Here is a 22,369-nt window from a genome sequence, read left to right as displayed (position 1 = left end):
AAAATATATTATACATTATTGGATGCATATAGTCAAAAGGTTGATAAAACAAGAAGTCGCTTACGTTGTAATTATCAATTAAATATTTATTTTTAATATTATGCCTTAATTATTATTTTAGGTAATCGTAAACAAGTTTTTTAAGTGCCAAATTTTTAGTATAGGTACCAGGTACCTAACACTTAAAATTAAATTCGACTAAAAAAAAAAAATAAATACATTTTAAACCTTTTTTAGTTTTAATAGAAATTTTAAGTCACTCCTAAATTTTTGTTTAAATCTATACCTATTAATTATATCGTTGTTTTAAAAATTAATAAGTACTTGATTATTACATTTATCAATAATAATATTGAAGAATTGCGTATTTTATCCGTGCTGGTGTTGTTACTTTATTATTTCTAATCTTATTATTACTTAATTTTAATAATGCTTGTACACTAGTTTGTACTTTGTTACGAGTACCTACTACTATATTATGTATAGTACACATTTTAATTGTAATTACATCTACTCTTGCTAGTTCATATTGATCATGGAAAAGGTCGTGAATTAAGTGCTCTTAAGAAGCCTGATTAGTCATTATAGATTTAAAGACATGGGTTTTATTCATATATTATTATTTATTTTTAAATTACGGGTGTGTATTCAATGTAAATTTCGTATGAAAATGCGTATAATGCAGTTTTTCAAATTCAATTGCCGTTTTTATTTAAATAAGTCATTATATTAGGTTTGAGTCGTTTCAGAACCATTAGGACATAATATATTATAGTATTAGGATATTATATATATTATTATACTATTTATACTTATTATACTTTATTTTATTTTATTTATTAACCGAGAAGTAGCTGTCTTTGATAAAACTATCATTATTAATACCTGAACTAATGATGATTTTTACAAAAAAAAAAAAATGTGTTTGGACATTAAAAGTTTAAAATTGTGTGGTAAACCAGTGCTGCTGTTATCTTCATTACAATATTACACTGTTATTGAACATTTATGTGTTCAATTAGATCGTTCAAAAACTAAACGTTCAAATTTATTATATAATGATACATAGTGTGTGTGCGTTTTTGTGTTATAACATATTATAAGCACTTAGTAGGTATTAATTAAAGTTATAGAAAAAAATTGAGTTTAAAAATCAACTAATTAATTAAAATTATATTTATTTTCATACTATTACATAATATATTTAATATTAAATCGGTGCTTATGTTCTCTGGCTACAAATGTTGACGCAAATGATATGTCATTATTGCTCTCGCTTGAGTTTTATAGCTATTTTTTAATATAATATTAATTCGAAAAAAATGTTTCAAATCAAGTCGTACTGCCCCAAATAAATAACAATTTCAGCCTTTTTATTCATAGTATGTATTAATTATTAATACAGTTTAAAAATAATATAATTTTATTTATTATTTATGTTTAAGGACAATACAATCAAAAGTTGTAATATTTTTGTCGTAATTTGTATTTATTCACTAGCACTTATTATACAATTATAGTGATGAAAATCTAAAAATAAATTGCTCTCGGAAAGTAAAATTATTAAAATCCGCGTTTGTGTAAAAATAAAAAATAATCCTTGGCGTTAAGATTTTTTACTTTTATTTTCAAATAAAGTTATTTTTAGATTATTGTTGTCTTTTATAGTTATTATTAGTATTTGTCAATGAATAAAAATTTTAAATTACGATAAAATTACGTGGGTACCTACTGGTTTTGATTGTTATCTTTTAAAGTCTAAACGTAGAAAACTATAAGTTAAAAATAACTGTTGGGGAAGAATTAATAAGAAACTTATTCCCCCAGCGCGGTGTCGGTGGTTCAAAAAAAAAAGTTATAAATAATAAAACTCTTGAACTAATATTTAACAATAAACGTAATATTAACAGAGATTTATTTAAAACAATAATTTTTTTATTTTATAATTTATTAAAAATTAATCTCGTATGTTCCTAAATAGTTAGAAATTTGAACGCGGAAAATTAGCATTTTTAATAGATTTTTTTTTGTGCATTTTATATTTATATGTATTTGCAATACTGATTAATAATACTGTTTAAAACCCAGGATTGCTCGCATATTAGATTTTTTCTAACTATATTATATTAATTTACTTACTTACATCGTAATACAATTTTCATTTTTACATAAATTTTATTTAGTAAATTATAAACTAGAGACAGTATATGTGAAATAATTTTGACAACTCTAAAAATGTAAAAATGTTTCAAATTTTAATACAAGATTCTTCAATAAGTTGTTCTAATTTGCTCACTAATTGAATGAAAAATATAAAAAATACAGTCCCAATATATTTTATAATAAATTACTCACGTTAATACTTTGACGAAATTCTAAAAAGAATAAACGTAGTACGTAGATATTTTCTTCAAATGTTAACAAAATGTTTAAACATATCAATTTGTAAATTATTAATGTATTATTTATATTATTTGTAGTAAACAATTTATAAAATATTGAATTTTATAGCCAAGACTTAAAAATGTAAAACAAGGTTGCTCATAAATCATAATAGTAGTTCTTACTATGTTAGTATGTAAACACAATTTTTTATAGACATTTAAAGTTCAAATTAGATATCAAACAACCAATAACAATGTTAATTAATGTATTGTTATAATTCTAAAACATTATTCATGGGGATTTCAGACGTTTATGTAATTTAATAGACATAGTGACCTTTTAGTAATACGTGAAGTAATTTTAAGCTGTTGCCGCAAAAATTAAACCAACCCATGGTGATATATTTTATAGTAAAATAAAGTACTTTAATAGCTTTATTACTTTACCAAAAATAATATACCTACTTATAATATGATATAAGCTGACATATGTATACGCTTAGATTTGTTTTTCCTTTAGTGTGATAAATCATTGATATCAAAATTATTAAATTCATTATAATGAATTGCTCGGTACCTAGTGTATAACAGAGCGGTGCTACCCATCTTTTTTTTTAAGTTGTCTATATTTTATTAAATAGCGAATAATTATTTATATATCGTCAGCTAACAGCTAACTGAGCTAACTCATGAGTTAAGAATACTACTTAATTGTGCAATTTAATCTGATGAATAGTGATAATTAATATGAAGCTAATTTGTCATCTAATTTTTATACAAATATCACTCTAACATTAAAACCAAAATATCTTTTGATTTTGTAGTTCCATTTGTTGTTGGACAATTTTTAATACAAACGTTACGCAGCTATGCACAGGTCATCATCATCTCAAACAAAATATAAATCAGTTTAAATAAAAAAAAGTATTAAAATACAGGTTTAATGTAGCCTTCGTGTGTTCTGTGACTAGATCATAAAAACACGGTATTTAATTTGGCCATCGTCGCCATAGTGTATAGTTGGTAAAGTTCAATATACTCTACTAAATGCCAACCACTAACATATGATCTCTCAATTTAAATAGACATCTTTTTATATAGCATATACGATTTTCTGAAATTATATCTTAATTTATAGGTATTCGATCGTTAAGAGATTATAAAAATCTCATGTTTAAGTATCCACATATATTAGGCACTTGTTGTCTCCGTAACACATCAAATTTAAGTTCAGAAAAACTAATTTTGTTGTAAGCTTAAATATTAGGTAGAAAAAATTGACTTATTATCAAAGTTAAAGATTTGAACTTTGAATGTGCTCTTTCGTTGATTTTTTATGGTATTTTAATTTTTAAATGAGTTATACGTACGTAAAATATTAAAACATAAATTCTCATAATTGGCTAAAAATTAAAATTTCGCATGTAATGTACAAACGTTTAACATAAGAAGTAGTACAATGATAATCTATTTTTTCTGTTATTATAATATTAATGAGAGTGATTATAATAAAATTTTAAGATATGAATATTACTGAAGATTGAAGTCCTCCGATATCAAGTCAAATCTATCGAATTTTTACTGGTGTATTGAGTAGGTAATAACAAGTTCGACACCAAAATCTGATCACTTAATAATTATAAAAAAACGTACTATCGTTGTTAGCGATTGGACACTATTGACTAGATTACGGCTGTATTTTAAATTTTAATTTAATTTTTACCTCAGACATTTTCGTCGCACCTACATTCCGCTCATACGATGAATCATGTTTTTAGTTTTTACTTCTAAGAATTCTAAAATGTTGTCACTATTTATCTACATGATAAATGTGTAGTCAGAATACAATTTTGTTCTGACAAAATAAAGTTTAGTATACAAACTTAATAGTTTCCGAATAATTTTAGGACACCATTATTATATTATTGATTATTAATTTATCATTACTCATTATATTGCAGATTGCATTTATACGTGTATAAACGTGTAAATAATATATTTATGCTTGTGTATTTTAAATTTTATAAATTAATATAATATAATTATTAATGTACCTCCAATGTCCACCACATCTAGGGATATAACGTTATTGTGTATGGAATTTATGGTCACACCTATTGACCTATTACAACAGTCTAAACTTAAAATATACTGTTATGCCAAGACAATATTTTAATTCATTATATGTATATTTATATACTATATAGTATGTGTAAATGACAAGCTTATTTTTTTACTCCAAAAAAATCAATTTAATGTATTTATAGGTATATTTTTATTGAGATGCCCGCACGTCTTGACAATTCTTGTACTATTCAACTTTAAGTCCCAAAATTTTAAAATTATTTTCGTTTTTTTTCTATATTATTATTTTATTTTTGTCGACATTATACTTGTATCTTATTAACATTATCGTGAACTTAAGCATTAGAAAAATTTCAATAATTTTGTTTTTGAAGAATACTTTAAATTATTTTATATAGGTACAAATGTACAATTATAAAATTATCTTTGATACTTAAGTTTGCTTTGAGAGTTGTCCTGTCTTTGTTTCCCCAATCTTTTTAATATATTAATTATGCAAATTAAGTATAATCAGATTTTAAGTATTGTTTTTCTAATAATAAAGTATTTTGTTTCATCGTGTGTAATTTAAATCTCGAACAAATAATTGTCGAATTGATAAAAAAGAAATGTCCCACGTTTCTCCCGGATCTATTCCAAATGGGATTCATTTTGGAGTCTTAAAACATTATTTTGTTCTGTTTGTAGTGGATTTGATAGTTTTGTATCTTTTCCCCGTCAGAGTATTATTTTGTTCGTGTGGGGGAATCTTTATTTTTTTCACGACCAAAGCTCGCGTGAGTCACGATGGCTATAACGATGACGTAACTACTCACGGGGATCGATACTAAAGGGGGACCTTCTATACACTTTTCCTTGCCCGTGTTTCGTCAATTAAAATTATCCTACATCTACTACTATAATATATTTATACATACTCATATTATTCAGGGTCAAAGCGACCCAGTGTTATTAATAATATAATAATTCGACTGGTACGATAACAAGGGTGGTGCATGCCGATTATTGAAAACGAAAACGGATTAACATGTTATTTTATTTGTAATTCGGTCATCCGTTTGTCCTTGGTTATCGTTTAGGTATGAATACACGTACCTCGTATATAATATATAAAAATATACCAACGAGTAGGTGCGTCGTTTTATATATTACTGTTATTTGTTTTTTGTATTATAAATTATAATTATTATAATTTATAATACCCGATGGTTGGTAACAAAAAAAAAGCGTTGGACGGCTTTTTGCCGAAATCGTTTAAGAACGTTTTTATATTGTATATTTTATTATATAATGCTTTAATGGGTTAATATTGTCAAAAAGTTAAGGTATACACAAACAATTAACTCGAATTAACATATAACTCGATAGTGATATTTTTTCCCAGATTAATGTATAATATTATGATTGATCTTATCAAATAAACTAACGTGTTAAAGTAGTTCTCTGTTTTTTGTTATACAGGCTAGTTAGTGTAAACTTTCGTGCCGCTGTATATTAAACGTTCTCACGTTTTTTTTTTTAAATACATCTCGAAAGTCTGGGAAAACGTTATATAATCAAATTCGCTAAAAATAAAATTTGCTATATAAGTATCTAGTTATTTTATTTTAAATGTTCTCATTATGTTTATTATTATTTAATGTTAACTCTTATTATGAAAATATATAAACGAACAATTAAAAATATTTAAATTGGTTAGGTTAGAGATATTTATTATCTGTATTATTATTTATTTCCCTTTTTATTGTTATAAATACGAGAGGGTGGCGCCCAGTTAACGGACATTTATTTTATTCACATGATGTTTAAAATATTTGGTCCTTAAAATGTCGTTAAACAATACGAATTAAGTAGTTTTTCTCAATACCTTTTGTTTAATATTTAATCAAATTAAACGCCTAAAAGATATACAAAACCAACATGAACTGTTATATAACAAAAGTTTTTACAAACGTTGTTTTACATATTAATAATTAGATACTAAATTAAATATTGTGTTTTCTAATATTAAAACTTATTTCATAAAAAAATTAGCCTATTAGTGTACTAAGTATTTATGTTTTAAATGTATTTTTCTAACCAATAGTCATTACTCATTAGTCGTGTAAAGTGTTTTTACATTAATGCAAATTAAACGTATCCAAACTTTCTAGACACCCGTGCAGTATACTATTATATGTAAATTTACCAATTGTTCATCAATTTCGAGCATGTCTTTTTTCTCAAAATTATTGTATAGAAAATTATAACAACGCCGCTCGAATAGTCGAGTACGAACACACGTGACCTATATATTACGAAAAACGCGTCTATAAACATATAAATATATATGTATACTGTAGGTATAATAGGTATATACATATAATACAGTATAAGGACATTTTCTTTTCACAAAATAGTAGTATTCATTACCTATTGTTATTATTTTATTGTTAATAATCTTTAGTAATCGATTGCTTTATTATTACTTTGATTATTTATTGTTATTCGTCTTAAATAGTTTTTATTTAATTTTGTATGTATGCTAGGTACAGCTCGTGTAAAGCATTCAAGGCGATGTTGTGCGAAGTAAACGATTTGGCAGGTCAACACGAAGTGATCGCTGAAAATCTCCAATCCGACGTCATCAGGGAAATCAATTATCTAGTGAAGGACATCAAAGAAGAGAGAAAAAAGGTATGTCCATTTATTAAACTCTCTGTATATAGATTAAAACAATATTACACGTAGCTGATTTTTCATATAAATATGAGTTATGTATTGTGTGTTGTATACTTAGTTTAAAATAAATAGCTAAACATATAGATAAGTTTTTGAAAGACATGGTTTTTGGCCTATTTATTATGAACTTCCCAGCCTTTGGTGATACTTTTGAGTGAACTACTAACATTATCAATCCATCGTGAGTCTAGAAAAAAAAGTTTTTTAGAAAAAATATTAAAAAAAATGTTAATTTTAGATTTTTAAATATACCTATATATTTTAAGGAATATTTTGTCATTGTATTCATTTATTTTTCAGCCTTTTAAGACGTGAAAATGTTCAAGCTTTCCGTAGACACTGTATATAGTAATGTAGTATATATAATGTTTCTAGTAATCGGTATAATTATTAGAAAATATAGCTTCATTGCTCCTCCAACCTATTTATTTTTTTTTAATTTAGCTATCGCCAAATATGTAAATCATCTATTTACGGCCGTTTGTTTATTACTATAGGTTATTATCAAGAATATAATTTAATTAAAACCATAAATCTCAAAATGTGATTAAGTTAATTAGCTATATGCAATATATATCTACCTATTTTGTTTTAAATTGTATTTTATTTATATATACATAAAAAATGGGTATTTTATGAACGGGGTAAATCGGATAATCTCTTTAGTGAGAACATATTACCAATATATATTTTTATGTGTGTTTCAATTTCTGTCATAGTTGCTCCAGGACAGCGCGAAATATGTAGCGATGATCAACAACCAGGTGGCATCACTAGAGAGGTCGCGGAAAAACTACGAGAAAGCGTTCAAAGAGGCAGAGAGGGCTCTGGACAACTTTCAGCGGGCCGACGCTGACCTCAACTTGTCCCGTGCTGAAGTTGAAAAACAACGGATGAACATGGCCATCAAAAACCAACACTGTGAAGAGTCGAAAAACGAGTATGCCAACCAGCTGCAAAAAACCAATGAGCTTCAGGTATAATGATAGTTACTCCAAAAATCGATTTCTATATATTTATAAAGACATCCTATGTACAACTCATTTTATTTCAAAAAATCTTATCTTTTCCATTATTTGGAGAATTTTATGATAGTGCAATTCTAGTATAATTTTTATATTTTGTCAACTTTTGGGTTTTGAACGGAAACCTATTGTACCTTCATAAATTATTAATTAAATATAATATGACCTAAAGCAAAATAATAATTTTTACTTCTCTTACCTGCACATTTCCTAAAAAGTTAATGTGTATTGGTTATTTTCGAAATTAATAGTTTTTCCTGCTGTTTCAAGGATCACCCTGTATACAACTCCGTGATCTCGGTGTATATGTATTATATTTATACTCGCCCAATAATAATAACTTGGACACGTTCAACGCAGCCACTCCGGGACTCTAAGCACGACGTTAAGTCGCGTGCGTGGTTTATAATATGTACTTAATTTGTTGTTTACTGAATCGCTATGTGTTATTCAGAGCCAACATTACAAAGCGCTGATGCCGGAGGTGTTCAGGCAGCTGCAGGAACTCGACGAGAAACGCATTCGAAACGTCAGACATTTCATGGCCCATTCGGCAGACGTGGAACGCAACGTTTTCCCGATCATAAACAAGTGTCTGGACGGCATCATAAACGCTGCCAATCAAGTAAACGAAAAACAAGTGAGTGGAAGTCGATAAATCCGCAACGCGATAATATATTATATGTTTGTACCGTGTGTACAGAGTGATTCACCAAACATGCACATCTCAATAAGTGAGTCCTTAAATGATGCATTTATTCGAATTCTGATTTTTGAAATTATTAGGTATTTATAGTTTATTTAGTAAGAGCATACTCAGATACTCTATTCTCAAATACTTGGATAAGTAATTAAAGGATATCCTGTTGCGTAATACCTTCCTTTTTTATAATCATCTTCTCCACTTTTAACTATACAAATGAGTAGTAGGCACTCATTTAAATAAGAAAACTTCATGTAGGAGGACAATTCATAAATAGCCTACAAATATTTAAGTATATTAAATTTACTTAAAAGTTAAAACTTACAATAATTAGAATTTAAATAAATGTACATATATCTATCTATATATATATATTATAAAAGGAAAATGGCTGTAAGAATGCCTGACGTTACTCTGTATAATATTGATGTATTTACTGTCGTAAATTTTACATAAACAATGCGATTAATGAAATACATTTTTTCACTTAAAAAATGTTAACGATAATGGTTTCTAAACAATTCTCTTCTACCGTATCCATAAGTGAATTTGAGGAAGGTGCCAATGGTGCCATAAGTCCTCTCTAATTCGCAGTTTTTGGTCCAATTATTATTGTTAAGACGAAAAATAAGAGTTATTTTTAAAAGTCTGTTAAAATATTTAAAAAAAAATCGTAGACCGAAACCAAAAATTACGGTGGTTGATTTGCTTCGTTCCGCGTGATAAACCTGCGGATAGCCGCATTTCATCATACATTTATTTTTAAAATTTATTTAACTTTCAGGACACGATTTTGGTGATAGAACGGTACAAATCTGGTTTCGAACCACCCGGAGATTTCCCGTTCGACGATTTGAGCCGTGGTGGTGAGTCCACGCCGCTCGTATTGCCGGGTAGCGGCAACACTTACGTATCATCGGGCGTTGGCGCCCACAGGTCCGAATCGATGACCGTCAAGGGCACCATGTCGGCCGGCAAGCTGAAAAAGCGTGTGGGTCTGTTTGCCATATTTAGTTCCAACAAGGTATATATTATCCATCAAAATTATTATAGAAATTTATGATAATAATAAAAAAAATTAATATATAATATAATGTACCTATCATTTGACTATAACATTGTAGTCATTTTAACGGTTTTTTTTTTTATTTTTTTTTTCCGATTATGTTTCGCAACGAAACATAAAATATATGCTCTTCTTGAAAAATTTTCAATACCATCCCAATTCTTCTTTCTGTAAGTACATAAAATCCGTGGGAAAAACAATTAAATTGCCATAATATTTTTTATCAAACATCAACGTTTTCTAACTACTTAGAAATACTTACCTGACCACGATAATATTTGACCATAATAAAATTAACAAATATTTTGTAAATATATTTAAAACGAAATGCACGAAAACCGTTATATTGTATAATCTTGGGCCTTAGCTCGTTTAAACGTATACGGTTTCACGTGTACGATTCATTCATAAAATACAAACGTTGAGCGGGTCAGTATTTCTGGAACACAATTAATAATAACGACACTGAGCTTAGTGAACGACGCGCCTTTTTTTTCACCGCATTCATGTTTTGGTCTAATAGCGATCGCAATTATAAATATATTTTTATTGAAACGCTGCTACTCAAAATTATGGCCATAGTATACACATTTTTCACCATAAATTACAAATATCCTGTGTTTGTCCTGTTTATATTAAATTAACATGGTTTCCAAATTTTCAATATGAATCATAACGTCGTTTACTCACAGTTATTAAACAAATCGTCAGTCGACTAACTTTTATTAACTTTTATTAATTTTCGGAACTACTATAATTTTAAGAATATTTTAGGGTATATTGTACATAATGTTGGTTTATAATATTTTAAAATGTATATATTAATTTTATTATACTGTATTATTTACTAACTGCATGGCTAATCACGCTCGCTTTATATGTTTTTCATGCACTTGGAAGCTAATGGACGTATGCAGTTCTGTAAAGGTATTAAAAAATATTTTTTTAAGTGTGTTATTAAGTAATATTGTATTTAACTTTTCACCTCAAAAAAAATCATAAAAGAGATGATTATTAAAAACTAAATAAAATATAACAAATTAAAAAAAAATTAACCTCATATTTTTATAACAAGGATAATGGGATTAAGATAACCTAGTTATAAATAGTTTCTTATTATAATGAATAATAACTAATAAATAATTATATTTATATTCTATATAAACATCATAAACATAAGTTTTAGTATTTAGTATTAACTCATTTCTATTATAAGTTTTTGGATTTTAACATAACTAACAAAAGCAAAAAGCTAATTTTAATTAATAATAATATCAAACTGATGGGTTTAAACAGCCACTTTAAAATGTTAAAATGTGTGTATAATGTATATATATATGTATAAATAAAAAATTGTATGACTTTTAAATATTGACAATTTTAAATGACCCACACATTATATAATTATTTTGCTTGTGGAAAAAAAGAACAGCTTGAAATAATTTAAATTAAATGTTTATTTTGTTTGTGTTAATCATTTCTTTGGTTGTTTTTATAATAGCATGATACATTATTTTTAAATAATTTTATATACTATTTGATAATTTATTCATTAAAACTGTTAACTTATTATAGAATAATCTTTCATCGTCGGGTGATAAGGATGACTATAGTGAATTACCGCCAAATCAGCGTCGAAAAAAGATTCTTCTAAAACTAGAAGAAATGCAAGCAAAATTACATCAAGAAATAGCAGCCAAGTACAAATTGTTTACAGTTTAATTTATACATTTTGAATCGTATATTTGTATAATGTGTGTCTAATATTTTTAGAGACGGTTTAATGAAAATGAAAGGAGTATACGAATCTAATCCAGCCCTGGGTGACCCAATGTCCACAGAAGGTCAACTGAACGAATGTTCGCAGCGTATCGATAAACTCAACTCTGATATTGCCAAGTACCAGGGACTTTTACAAGAAGTTGAATGTAATGTTAGTCCTGCGGGTATACGCAAACATGAGTTAACTGAACATAATGGTATCGGCAATGGTAGCACTAACAACCTATCTAATCACAAGTAATTTAACTACTTTAGACAAATTTGAAATTTATACTTTATAATTTATATTGTATTGTATTTAATACATAGTAATAGGCTAAATACGTCTGTACCGGATGGACGAGCTCCTCTTGGAGAAGATGAATCTCTGAGCCGGTCAGCATCTGATTCCAGTGTTTCTATACCAGCAGTTGGGTTAAACAAGTAAGTTTTGAATATTGAATAAGTATATTTTTTTACTATTAATATAATACCATTAACACAATAATTACAGTCGATACTCTGGCGAGACTGTAAGTCTGGGTGCTTCACGCAATTCATTGGCAAATGATGAAGATCCTCCACCATATTATGATATTCACGATTTGCCACCACTAGGAACTTGTACTGCTCTCTATGCGTTTGAAGGTAAATAGAACTCCTCAATTATATATTCTAATTATACTTTATGTTATACCACAATTTTTACACTAATATTGAATGTTTCAGCTACAAGCGAAGGATCAATACCAATGTTTGATGGAGAGCAACTGTTAATCATCGAACAAGATCAAGGAGATGGATGGACGCGTGTTAGAAGACAACCTCCCAATGTTGAGGAAGGTTTTGTACCTACATCATACATCTCAATACACTCTAGCTGAACAGAGGCATTCGTTTTAAATGTTTATGACACCCTATGACATTAAAATCAATTGTGTATATATTAAGCTAAAACACCCTATCCATAAATAATTTTAGACTTATTATTTTTTTTTTTTTTTTTTCATAAGGTTGTGAAAAGTGCCAATTTTTTAATGAAAATGATATTTAATCGGTCCGAGCTCAAGTTGTCATGTAGGATTTTTTTAAGTTAGGAATTTTTTTTTTTATTATTATCATTACTATAATTATTGCTTTCAGATAATCAAATTTCATTAACTAATGTGCAATTGAAATGAACCAGTGGCAAACTATTCATCTTGCTTGACATTTTATTTTTTTATTTGCGCCACTGTGTTTTATTATTGTTTCCCGTCTTAATCTGTTGAAAGCCAAAACGAAAATGTTATAAGTTTTCAACTTATACAGAGTTTCCGTCCACCATTATTTTGTTTTATTAATCGTAAGTTCTTTAGTTCCAAATATTGTTTTTTTCTTTTTTTTAACGCTGTTTATATATTGGTTTTTTTATTCAATTTTCCACCTTTCGACCTGAATATTCAAATAACATAAGTAACAATTTTGTCAATTAATCATCTATTTGTGTATTTTTTTAAAACAGATTTCTAATATTTGAACTTGAAAAGTAGGTTGTGTTCTTTCAAACTTATTATAAATACCAGATGAGTGTTATTTCTATATATAATATATACTTATATGTATGTAATAGTTAAAAATGAATTATGTATATTTTTTTAATATAAGTTATACTAAAAATAATAATAAAACCATTAAGTTATTATTCAATGAAATAAAGTAAAATAATAATATTTACGAAACATAAGCGAACAAAATTAACAAACAGACAACACTTTTATGAGTTGTTGCATTGATTATAAATACTATTCTAATGCTATACTATTTATAATCAATGATAGTTATAATTTTTTTTTATTATTATTATTATTTATATTATCCTAATACATATAACCAGCATTTTTCATTTAATCCCATTTCTATACTAATAGTGTATCGTGTATCAGTATAGTCTGATTTGTACAATATATATATATTATATATTATATTATATTAAAATGCCTTAAAAACATATCACTATTTATTGTTTCAATACATTGATTATTAAACTTTACACTACTAAGTACTAACCATATGTAAAAAGAAAATAATTACTATGATTATTATTTGTTATTTATTAAACTGTTTAAAAATTATAATGGATACATTTCCTTATTTTTTTTTTTTCAAATGTTAGATCAGTGGAAAATTTTAAAATAGAATCTATTGTTATTTCCAGAAATCTTGACACTATTGGAATATGAAAAATGTACTAAGTTATGTTTCCATAATATGGATATTAATTGATATAATTAATATATTATATCAAAAAAATAATGCAATCAGCCAGTAGCTAGACTGTCAGAAAGCCTTACGTCATTTTTCTTTACTTATCTTCAACTTTATTATTTGATAACTTTAAACAAAAACAGTTGACGTAATGTCATTTGACAGTGTGTTAACACGACGTATCAATTGTTAACAATGTGTTTGTATTGTTATTTTATAAATTATTGTTGTTTTTATTTTTTTACGAAACATTTTTGATATTAAGTACTTATATTTTGAATGGCATTACAATTATATTACCTAACACTTCTACATGAAAATTTAATATAGAATAACAGTTATCTGTCCTCGTTTAACTAAATTTTTCAATAATTTTGTTCTTGTTTTAAAAAAATTTTTATTTTATTTAAGGCTGCTGACAAAATCTACACAAAATTATAGATTGATCCCTTAGACAAAATTTACAGAGTGAAATAAAAAAGAAGAAAGTGTTTAAATAATCTGTTATAGCTGAATATATCTAACAATTACTATTTAAGACCTAATTCCATCTATGTGATCGAAACTAAAATGTTGAGACTACTAGAGTCGTGGATAACTTGTGTAAGATAATATTGTAAAAATTATATAATAAGAGTAATATTTGGTATACATATAAATTATGTTTTATGTATAAAGTGTATTAATATAATATCATTTTTAATGATAATACTGTGTATTCAACTCTATGATGACTGACTTCTTGGTTTGAGAACTTTCTTTATTTTACTATTTTAACGTTTTTGTATAAACAGATTGGTGTTGTTGAAACATTTTCTGAATCATAAAAATGATTTATTGATATATTAATAGCACTATAGCAGTAGATCACGGACAAATGAAAATATAAAATTTAATTCAAAATTTAAAAATGTAATCAAGAAGTTTACTATTTTGGACGCGCTTACTTCCGAAACTACTCTATTTTTACAAATTGTATTTCTTATTAGATTAAAACGTCATTAACTCAGTGCTGGCGCAAGGCATGTGCGACACAGGGCGGAAAATTTTTTTAGAATTTTAGGTGTGACATTGTTTATTAATAAAAATATATAAATTATATAAGGGCGGCATTTATAGGTAATTGGCAGTTTAGCACAGGGCAGCAAAAAACCTAGCACCGGCACTGCATTAACTAAATAGATAGTACCTTTAAAAATATGTTATGTATTTATTATGTTTAAACATATTATGTAATTAATAATAAGAGAGCAAATCTTTAGGTTTTTACATATTTTTATTGACTTTATTCAATTTTACGAGGACATAAAATGTGGACAATTTAGCCATCATAGAGTTAGTAGGAAAACATTTATTTTGCATATTAAAGTATATTTTGTACATGAGAGAATATTTGACTGTCATATAGTATGAGGTCTACCAGCCGCTGTAGGTTGCGGTCTACCTAAGACCGCCTGGTTTCTTAAATCTTTTTCTTTAGTCAACACTTTATCTTTATTGGCTTATACACAGATAAAAATACTTTGACATTTAGCCTATTTTTCATATTTTAGAATATATTCTAATATTCTTCATAAAAAATCTAATAAACTGTAAATTTTTTAAGTTATTTTTTTTTGGGGGGGGGGGGGAATTTGATTTCAAAATAAAAAAATAATTAAAAACCATTCAATTATCTACTGTTTTGTAATCAAATTAGTAATTACTAATTATGGTCATTCTATCTCTTTAATTCTGATTGTCAAAGATATATTATAGAGTAATTAATATATATTTATAATAAATCTGTGGTGATTGTATCATAGATATAATTTACCTGTTACCAGAGTAATGGTGCATAATGGTTATTTATTGTTTCTATTGAACTGTTTAAGAAAAAAAAATCATATTATCTGCATAATTACAAGTTTAAAGAATATTTAGAGAATATTTTAGATTTTTTTTATTAATTATAATGATGAGTGGCATATTCAATATAATAATTAAAAAAATATTTTTTTTTTCGTGCATTAATTATTATTTTAGTAATGAAATTTATAAGTCTCAATTAATAGTAGAAATATGTGTTTTATATGCTACGACTTCATATTTTTTTTAATTTTTAAATATAAATGATCGGCGAAAGTACATAGTATATTGTTCCATAGGATTGTATTTATAAAAATAAAATTTATGTTTGACTAAAAAACCAAGTTATATACTTTGATCAATTTAATTATTATTGACTTAAATACAATAAATTCGATCATACTAATTATGCAATAATATGCACTAAGTTCCATGTATAAAAAATAAAAATATTGTATATTTACCTTTCCTATTTTACGAGCTATATGTTGTAAGCGTGTACATATTAACATGTGAGGGCTACTGGTACATTCGATTGGGGGAAATTGGTACATCTGGTTGGGGGCAACTGGTATATTTTTAAAATCTCGATACAGCCGTGGCGGGCAACTGGTAAACACCCGTAATTAGATTTTTCCTCCAAATTTAAATGCTTCGTTTGTTTGCCCATCTAGGTACATGCCTACTGTCTGTGGGCTTTAAAAAAATCGATGATCGACTCCCCGCACCAAAGAAAGAGTCATATTTTCGCATCCAGTGGTCGCAATTGATTGGTTTCCCTTTAAAAAATATTTAGACGTACCTCTTATAATAAACGAATAAATATAAAAATTATTATTAATTTAGTAAAGTTAATTGATTTATAAATTATAATAAACGATTTAATAGGTATTATAATTATTGAAATCGTTTGTATCGATTGTGTAAGAAGGTATTCAACTATTTAAGAAATAAAGTACTATAGACCGGTCGGTGGAAAGAGAAAATTGTTGGAAATCGGCTTGGTAAAAAGATACAAAAAATTTCTCCGACCTTGCCAGGATTCGAACCTGGAATCTTCTGATCCGTAGTCAGACGCGTTATCCGTTGCGCCACAAGGCCTCGGTGTGTGGACGTGGCAAAACGTGAGTATATAAACGCGTTTATGGTAACTGCGGTTCATGTTATCATATTGAAAAACAACCGTCATGATAATACAAGTTGTCCATTTAAAGTATTTGACCGCCCGTTTTTAAACTATGTGAATAACATGAATTAAGCTACCTACCAAATACCAATCAATAATCATTAATAATTGTTGTTTGATAATACATGATTGCGCTTGGGCGTCAAATAATTTCCATTTCAACCTACTAATTGTATATTATTATTATTATCATATAATAATTATTTTATAGCTTGAATATAGTGTATTGGATTTATTTTTTGAATACTTTTAAACATTTAAACAATTTATTATTTAATGGAATGATTATAATTAATAATAATATTTCATGTAGGTACTTCGGTTATTCAGTATTATGCTATTATTTAAAGTAAGTAAGTACTTATAACTCTACTGTCATAATATTGTAGTTGGGATGTTTTCAATAAAAAAATTATAAATCTCTTGCATTTTTATTTCAAATTTTGCAATGTAGAGTATATTTAGAGTTACCTATATAGCCACAGTAAACAATACACACTGAAAATGGAAAACTTAATTTGGTAATTTTAACCAAGAAAATAGTTGAAACCTAAATATTTTCTAGTTGTATTAAAAGAGTTTTATAATATTACTACATAACTATAATTATACCCCTAAAACCTAAATACTAAGATAATGTAAATTTATTAAATAATAAATTATATTATATTATTTCAGAAATAAGTCGATTACAAACGTTGCGCTCAATAATATAATTACCTATCGCCTATCGGTAATATCCTAAAAAATGTATCAAACAATGCAGTTACCTAATTTGCTGTAGTTTAATGTCGAATCAGGTGATAATAATATTATACAATATTGTAATGGGCGATTATTTTGATAGTAATCACTCATTGTCTCAAAATTACTATTTGGTATTTAAACATTTTTTTAAGTACCTATAATAAAAATCAAATTATAAATGAATTGTAGCACAGTGTGATACACACTACAATGATGTCCCGAAAAAATGTTAATAATTATAGGTTACCCATTCTGCTCACCTAAACTTTGAATTCTATTATTGGTAATAAGTATTATAAATTATTAGAGTTCATTATAATCGTTTGAAATTCATCTATATATATATTTAAATTTCATGTAATGTTAAAAAATACATTTTATTCCAGTAGGAAATGTGTTGTTTATCGGAACGAATTCAGACATTGAAAAATATTTTCAAAAACGTAAATACTTTTTCGAGAAATAACGAGTGTTTACTGTCCAAGTGTCAAAATAATCATCCCGTAATGTAGTATAACATACGTATACGTCGTACGCAGTTGCAGCTACAGTCGTTGGCGACGTGTACATTATAATACACTCGTCTCGTTTGAAAACGGTCCGTTGGAGTTCGCTCTCGGGTCGCTGCCTTCTCCGCTGCGGAACATGCGGGACGGGGTGAGAAACGACTGCGGAGAAAGACCTCAACACCCCGCCCACCGAGCCGTGTAACTCGGTAGTAGTGGTAATAACCACCGCCGGATTTTCAAGCCATCTCGTACTCACGTAAGTCGTATACTGCACAGCTGCTGAGCCACCGTACAACGGCGTTAATAATAACGTATAGGTATCCGGAGCCGGGGAGGAGTAGGAGAAGAAGAAAAAGTCGACTCCGAATGTTATATTATTATTATTATTATACGTAGTATGTATTACGAAACTCGTTATCTCCTACCGGCCGGAGGACGTCTCGTCGTGGGTATAAAAACGTAAAAAATCCAACGATCACCACTAACGGTAGCCGGTCGTGTTCGTGAAAATAGTACCTATACCTACGTTTATTTTTATTTGGACGGAAGGAGAGATAGAAACGTGAACGCTGGCTCTTATCTCGATGCTAAAACATATATATCGAATAGATTCACAAATGTTGGAAGGGACATTTCCCGTCTTTCCTCGTGCAATAAAATAACAATTATTATCAGTATGTTAAACCGTATTGTCGATGTTATCGATCTTAAAATTTCCATAACCAATTTAAACTAATCGACCTATATGTACTGACAAGTGACATTAACGACATTAACTATAATTTATATGCCACTTATTTTTTTATTAATTGAGACATTTACATCAGCTCATCAGTTCTATCCTGGTGGGTGAATTTTACCATTTTGGGTGTCTCTACATGTTACATGTATAGCCATAATATAAAAATGTTTTGCGTAAATGGGTTTTATTTCATACCTGTTAATATCTCACCTCCCAGTGTTGAGATTTTTCCTTCTTGTCTAAACCATAGGCCTATAGTGGGTTGATATTTGCGATACTATCGGCTGCCATGTGTGTGAAAGTGGGGAGCTATATGCTTATATATAGTTATAGTACAATAATACTAGTACACACTACACGCATAAGTGATATTTAAAATCAAAATATTATATAATATTACCTATATTATGAGGATATTGCAAGAATTGAAAAAATATGTATGTTTGTTCATATCTGGCTGTTAAGTCTGAGTAAAGTCTGACAATATAACAAACATTTAATACAACCATAAATGCATGTATTGCTAATAATTACTGTGAGTTAGAGTAACATTAAATCTTTAGCCATCTAAGACGTCGCCCGCGGAGGTACACTGCGTGGAAGCGATTTACTTTTTTACCCATAAGACTATATATAATATTGAATATTATTCTGCTTAATTTGAGATAAGTGGCTATGCAATATGTATAATATATTATCAATTAAACGCTATTTAGTATTTATAATTCACAGATTTATAATTGAATTTTAATGATCTTTTTAACACAAATAATACCGATTTGATACACTCTTAGTCGTTTTATATAGGTAGATAATAAAGGTGATCATTTTTTAATTGAGAAAAAGAGAATTTATCCCTTTAATTATATAGTGTATTTATCAAACATTAAGTTTGTATCTATTTGTACTTATTAAGGTACCTATTAGCTATCTTCTAAATGTTCACGAAAAAAATGCAATTAATAGTCTTTTTGCATGTTTATTGTGTATTTTACTTCCTATCTTTTAGTTTTATTATAGAAGAAACATTAAATTATTAACATTTTATAATATTTAATAATATTTTTTTTTAAAACAGAAACTTATACCTATTTTTAAAGTGGATTTTATTGTGTGGTTGGCTACTGAGAGATTTTTTTGCAAAATGTTGAAATAACACACCTATAGGTTGAGGTTTTACATATATATTAATTTTACATTTTAATATATTAATTAATTTAATGTACCTAATCTCATACTTAAACATATGGTCTGGTGATAACTTTAGAAAAGTGATTTATGGTTTCATATACTCGTACATAGGTATATAGGTATGTCGGATCACACATTTTACACTGTATATTTGTATGTATTATAATATATACATACACAATCTAAGGTTATATTATAAATTCGTTATAATACGTAAATACAGCTATTTTCAGATAATATCAACTATAAGACACGAATATTTTTCTTCGTATATTATATGCTGCAACGGATCGGCGTCGGATTGGTTCTCGTTTTTCTATTGCTGTGAAAATTATTTATACATAACTTGTTTTGGTGCGCCCAGCGGAGGTTTTGTTTTTTACCGAAGCTCCGTATCGATACGATTATCGTTTTACATTTCTCTGCTCTTTTTTTAGATTCTAAGTGGGGCGATGAATATATTTATTTTAGTAGTTTACAATGATGTGTTTTTTTTTTTTTTTGTGATAAGTTGTCGATAAAATGTTTTAATTTTTAACTTTAAGGGTGGTTTTGAATAAATAATTGAATTTAGTTTGTATTTTGAATAGATCAAAATTAAAAATGCTTATAGTATTGTTTTGTACAATCTAGAAAAACAAATAAACATAAAAGGAAAAATGGGATTTTTACTATAAATTGATTTCCTTACTTTGTAATTCAAATAAGCACAGAAACTTGAAATTTTCACCAAAGTATTTATATAATCATTTTCTATATTTTGTATAATCTTCAAAGTATATTTTTGAGCCTTTTATGGAACATTGAAATTTTTGATTTTTTTCTTATTAATGTTGATAAAAAATTAATTTCTTGGTTAAAACTCTTAAAATTTGATACAAGATTTCTCATAACTCATAAGTATAGTTAATATTCAAACAATAAAATCTAAAAAATATGTAAAGGTAATTATTTTTTATGGACATTTTAAATTCAAATTTAAATGATAAATAACATTCGATGTTTGATGATGTAACTATTATTTTCTTATAATCTAAAAACAATATTCGCTGAAACTCTTAAAACATTTATATATATTATATTATTATTTAATAAATGCAATGACATTTTTTATTTATTTTAACTTAATATTATGTATCCATTTTTACTGTTTCAGTGTTTCGTGATATTTACAGAAAAGTAAAATAACGTTTTGAGTTATGTACAGTTTTATATTATAGTATAGATATATAAATAAAAACTAAAATAAAAATTAATGGCGTTAATAACTATATCGAAGAAAAAAACACATTAGAAAATATATTTATTGATATTATTATAGGTTACTGATCGTTTACGCTGAAAATCGTTTTTCTTATACAATGATACATCATTGAATTTAAATTTAATACACCCATAATAGTGAACCACTCGACACTTAATGTATTATAGCGGAATAGTACCACTTGCCTATCTTTTTTTTATGTATAGGTATACGACCTTTTTATCAAAAAATATTTATTTCAACTATATACAGTGCTTACTCTAAAAGAACGATCTGCTGAGAACTTTTTTTCGTAACAATACGCCTTATTATGTATAATATGTCTATAGTTTATAAATCATAAACATTAAACACGTATTGTACAATTTATTATTATTATTATTTTGGGAGAAATAATGCAAAACGTAAGATTAATTTCAGATCATATTTAACTATATGGTATGTTGGTAATGGATCTATTTGATATATTGACTAGTATAGTGACTTTCGTTCATACTCCATTGTATTACATAATACAGTAATTTGTTCAGTCACAGGAATAAATAACGTTTAACGTTTCACATAGCAACGTTTATAGCTAAGTACAAAACTACAAGGGTACATACATTTCCATTCCACAAAAGTTCTATATTTTACAAATTTATCATTTTTTTAAATTTAAATTTTTCTTTTTTAAATAGGTACATAAAAATGATTATATTTTTTGCTTTATGTATATTAAAGTCATATTTTGTACTAAAGAATAAAATAAATTATCAATTATTATCAAAATCGCACAAAGTTGTTGAAATGATAATATAGTTTTACTATAGTTGTAGATTCTAAGCAGAGCAAATAATTGATTTTATAAAGATGTATGTTTTTTATTTTTGTGCCTAAAGAAGTAAATA

General features: G+C 27.0%; 1 protein-coding gene and 1 non-coding gene across 5 annotated transcripts in view; one reads left to right on the top strand and one right to left on the bottom strand.

Moving 5' to 3' along the window:
* The window catches only part of LOC114129476 (formin-binding protein 1-like), a 32,177-nt gene extending 17,476 nt beyond the window's left edge, over positions 1–14,701 (top strand). For 2 of the 4 annotated variants that reach the window (XM_050200116.1, XM_050200113.1), the window contains exons 4-13: positions 6,998–7,145; positions 7,910–8,167; positions 8,670–8,855; positions 9,703–9,942; positions 10,885–10,911; positions 11,560–11,684; positions 11,758–12,003; positions 12,076–12,189; positions 12,260–12,393; positions 12,475–14,701. In XM_050200116.1, the coding sequence (XP_050056073.1) occupies positions 6,998–7,145; positions 7,910–8,167; positions 8,670–8,855; positions 9,703–9,942; positions 10,885–10,911; positions 11,560–11,684; positions 11,758–12,003; positions 12,076–12,189; positions 12,260–12,393; positions 12,475–12,629 (1,633 nt within the window). In that variant the 3' untranslated portion in view covers positions 12,630–14,701. The remainder of the gene's footprint in view (positions 1–6,997; positions 7,146–7,909; positions 8,168–8,669; positions 8,856–9,702; positions 9,943–10,884; positions 10,912–11,559; positions 11,685–11,757; positions 12,004–12,075; positions 12,190–12,259; positions 12,394–12,474) is intronic. The other 2 variants (XM_050200115.1, XM_050200114.1) reach the window with 2 other exon arrangements.
* A 2,167-nt stretch (positions 14,702–16,868) lies between these two features.
* On the bottom strand, positions 16,869–16,941 carry Trnar-acg (transfer RNA arginine (anticodon ACG)). The gene has a single exon. It is a non-coding gene; the product is annotated as a tRNA-Arg (tRNA).
* Positions 16,942–22,369: the final 5,428 nt, after the last annotated feature.

The sequence above is a fragment of the Aphis gossypii genome, chromosome 2 (assembly GCF_020184175.1).
Source record: "Aphis gossypii isolate Hap1 chromosome 2, ASM2018417v2, whole genome shotgun sequence".
Classification (NCBI taxonomy): domain Eukaryota; kingdom Metazoa; phylum Arthropoda; class Insecta; order Hemiptera; family Aphididae; genus Aphis; species Aphis gossypii.
The sequence above is the reverse complement of the archived record's forward strand: the minus strand, read 5'-3'. Positions and strand labels throughout refer to the sequence as shown.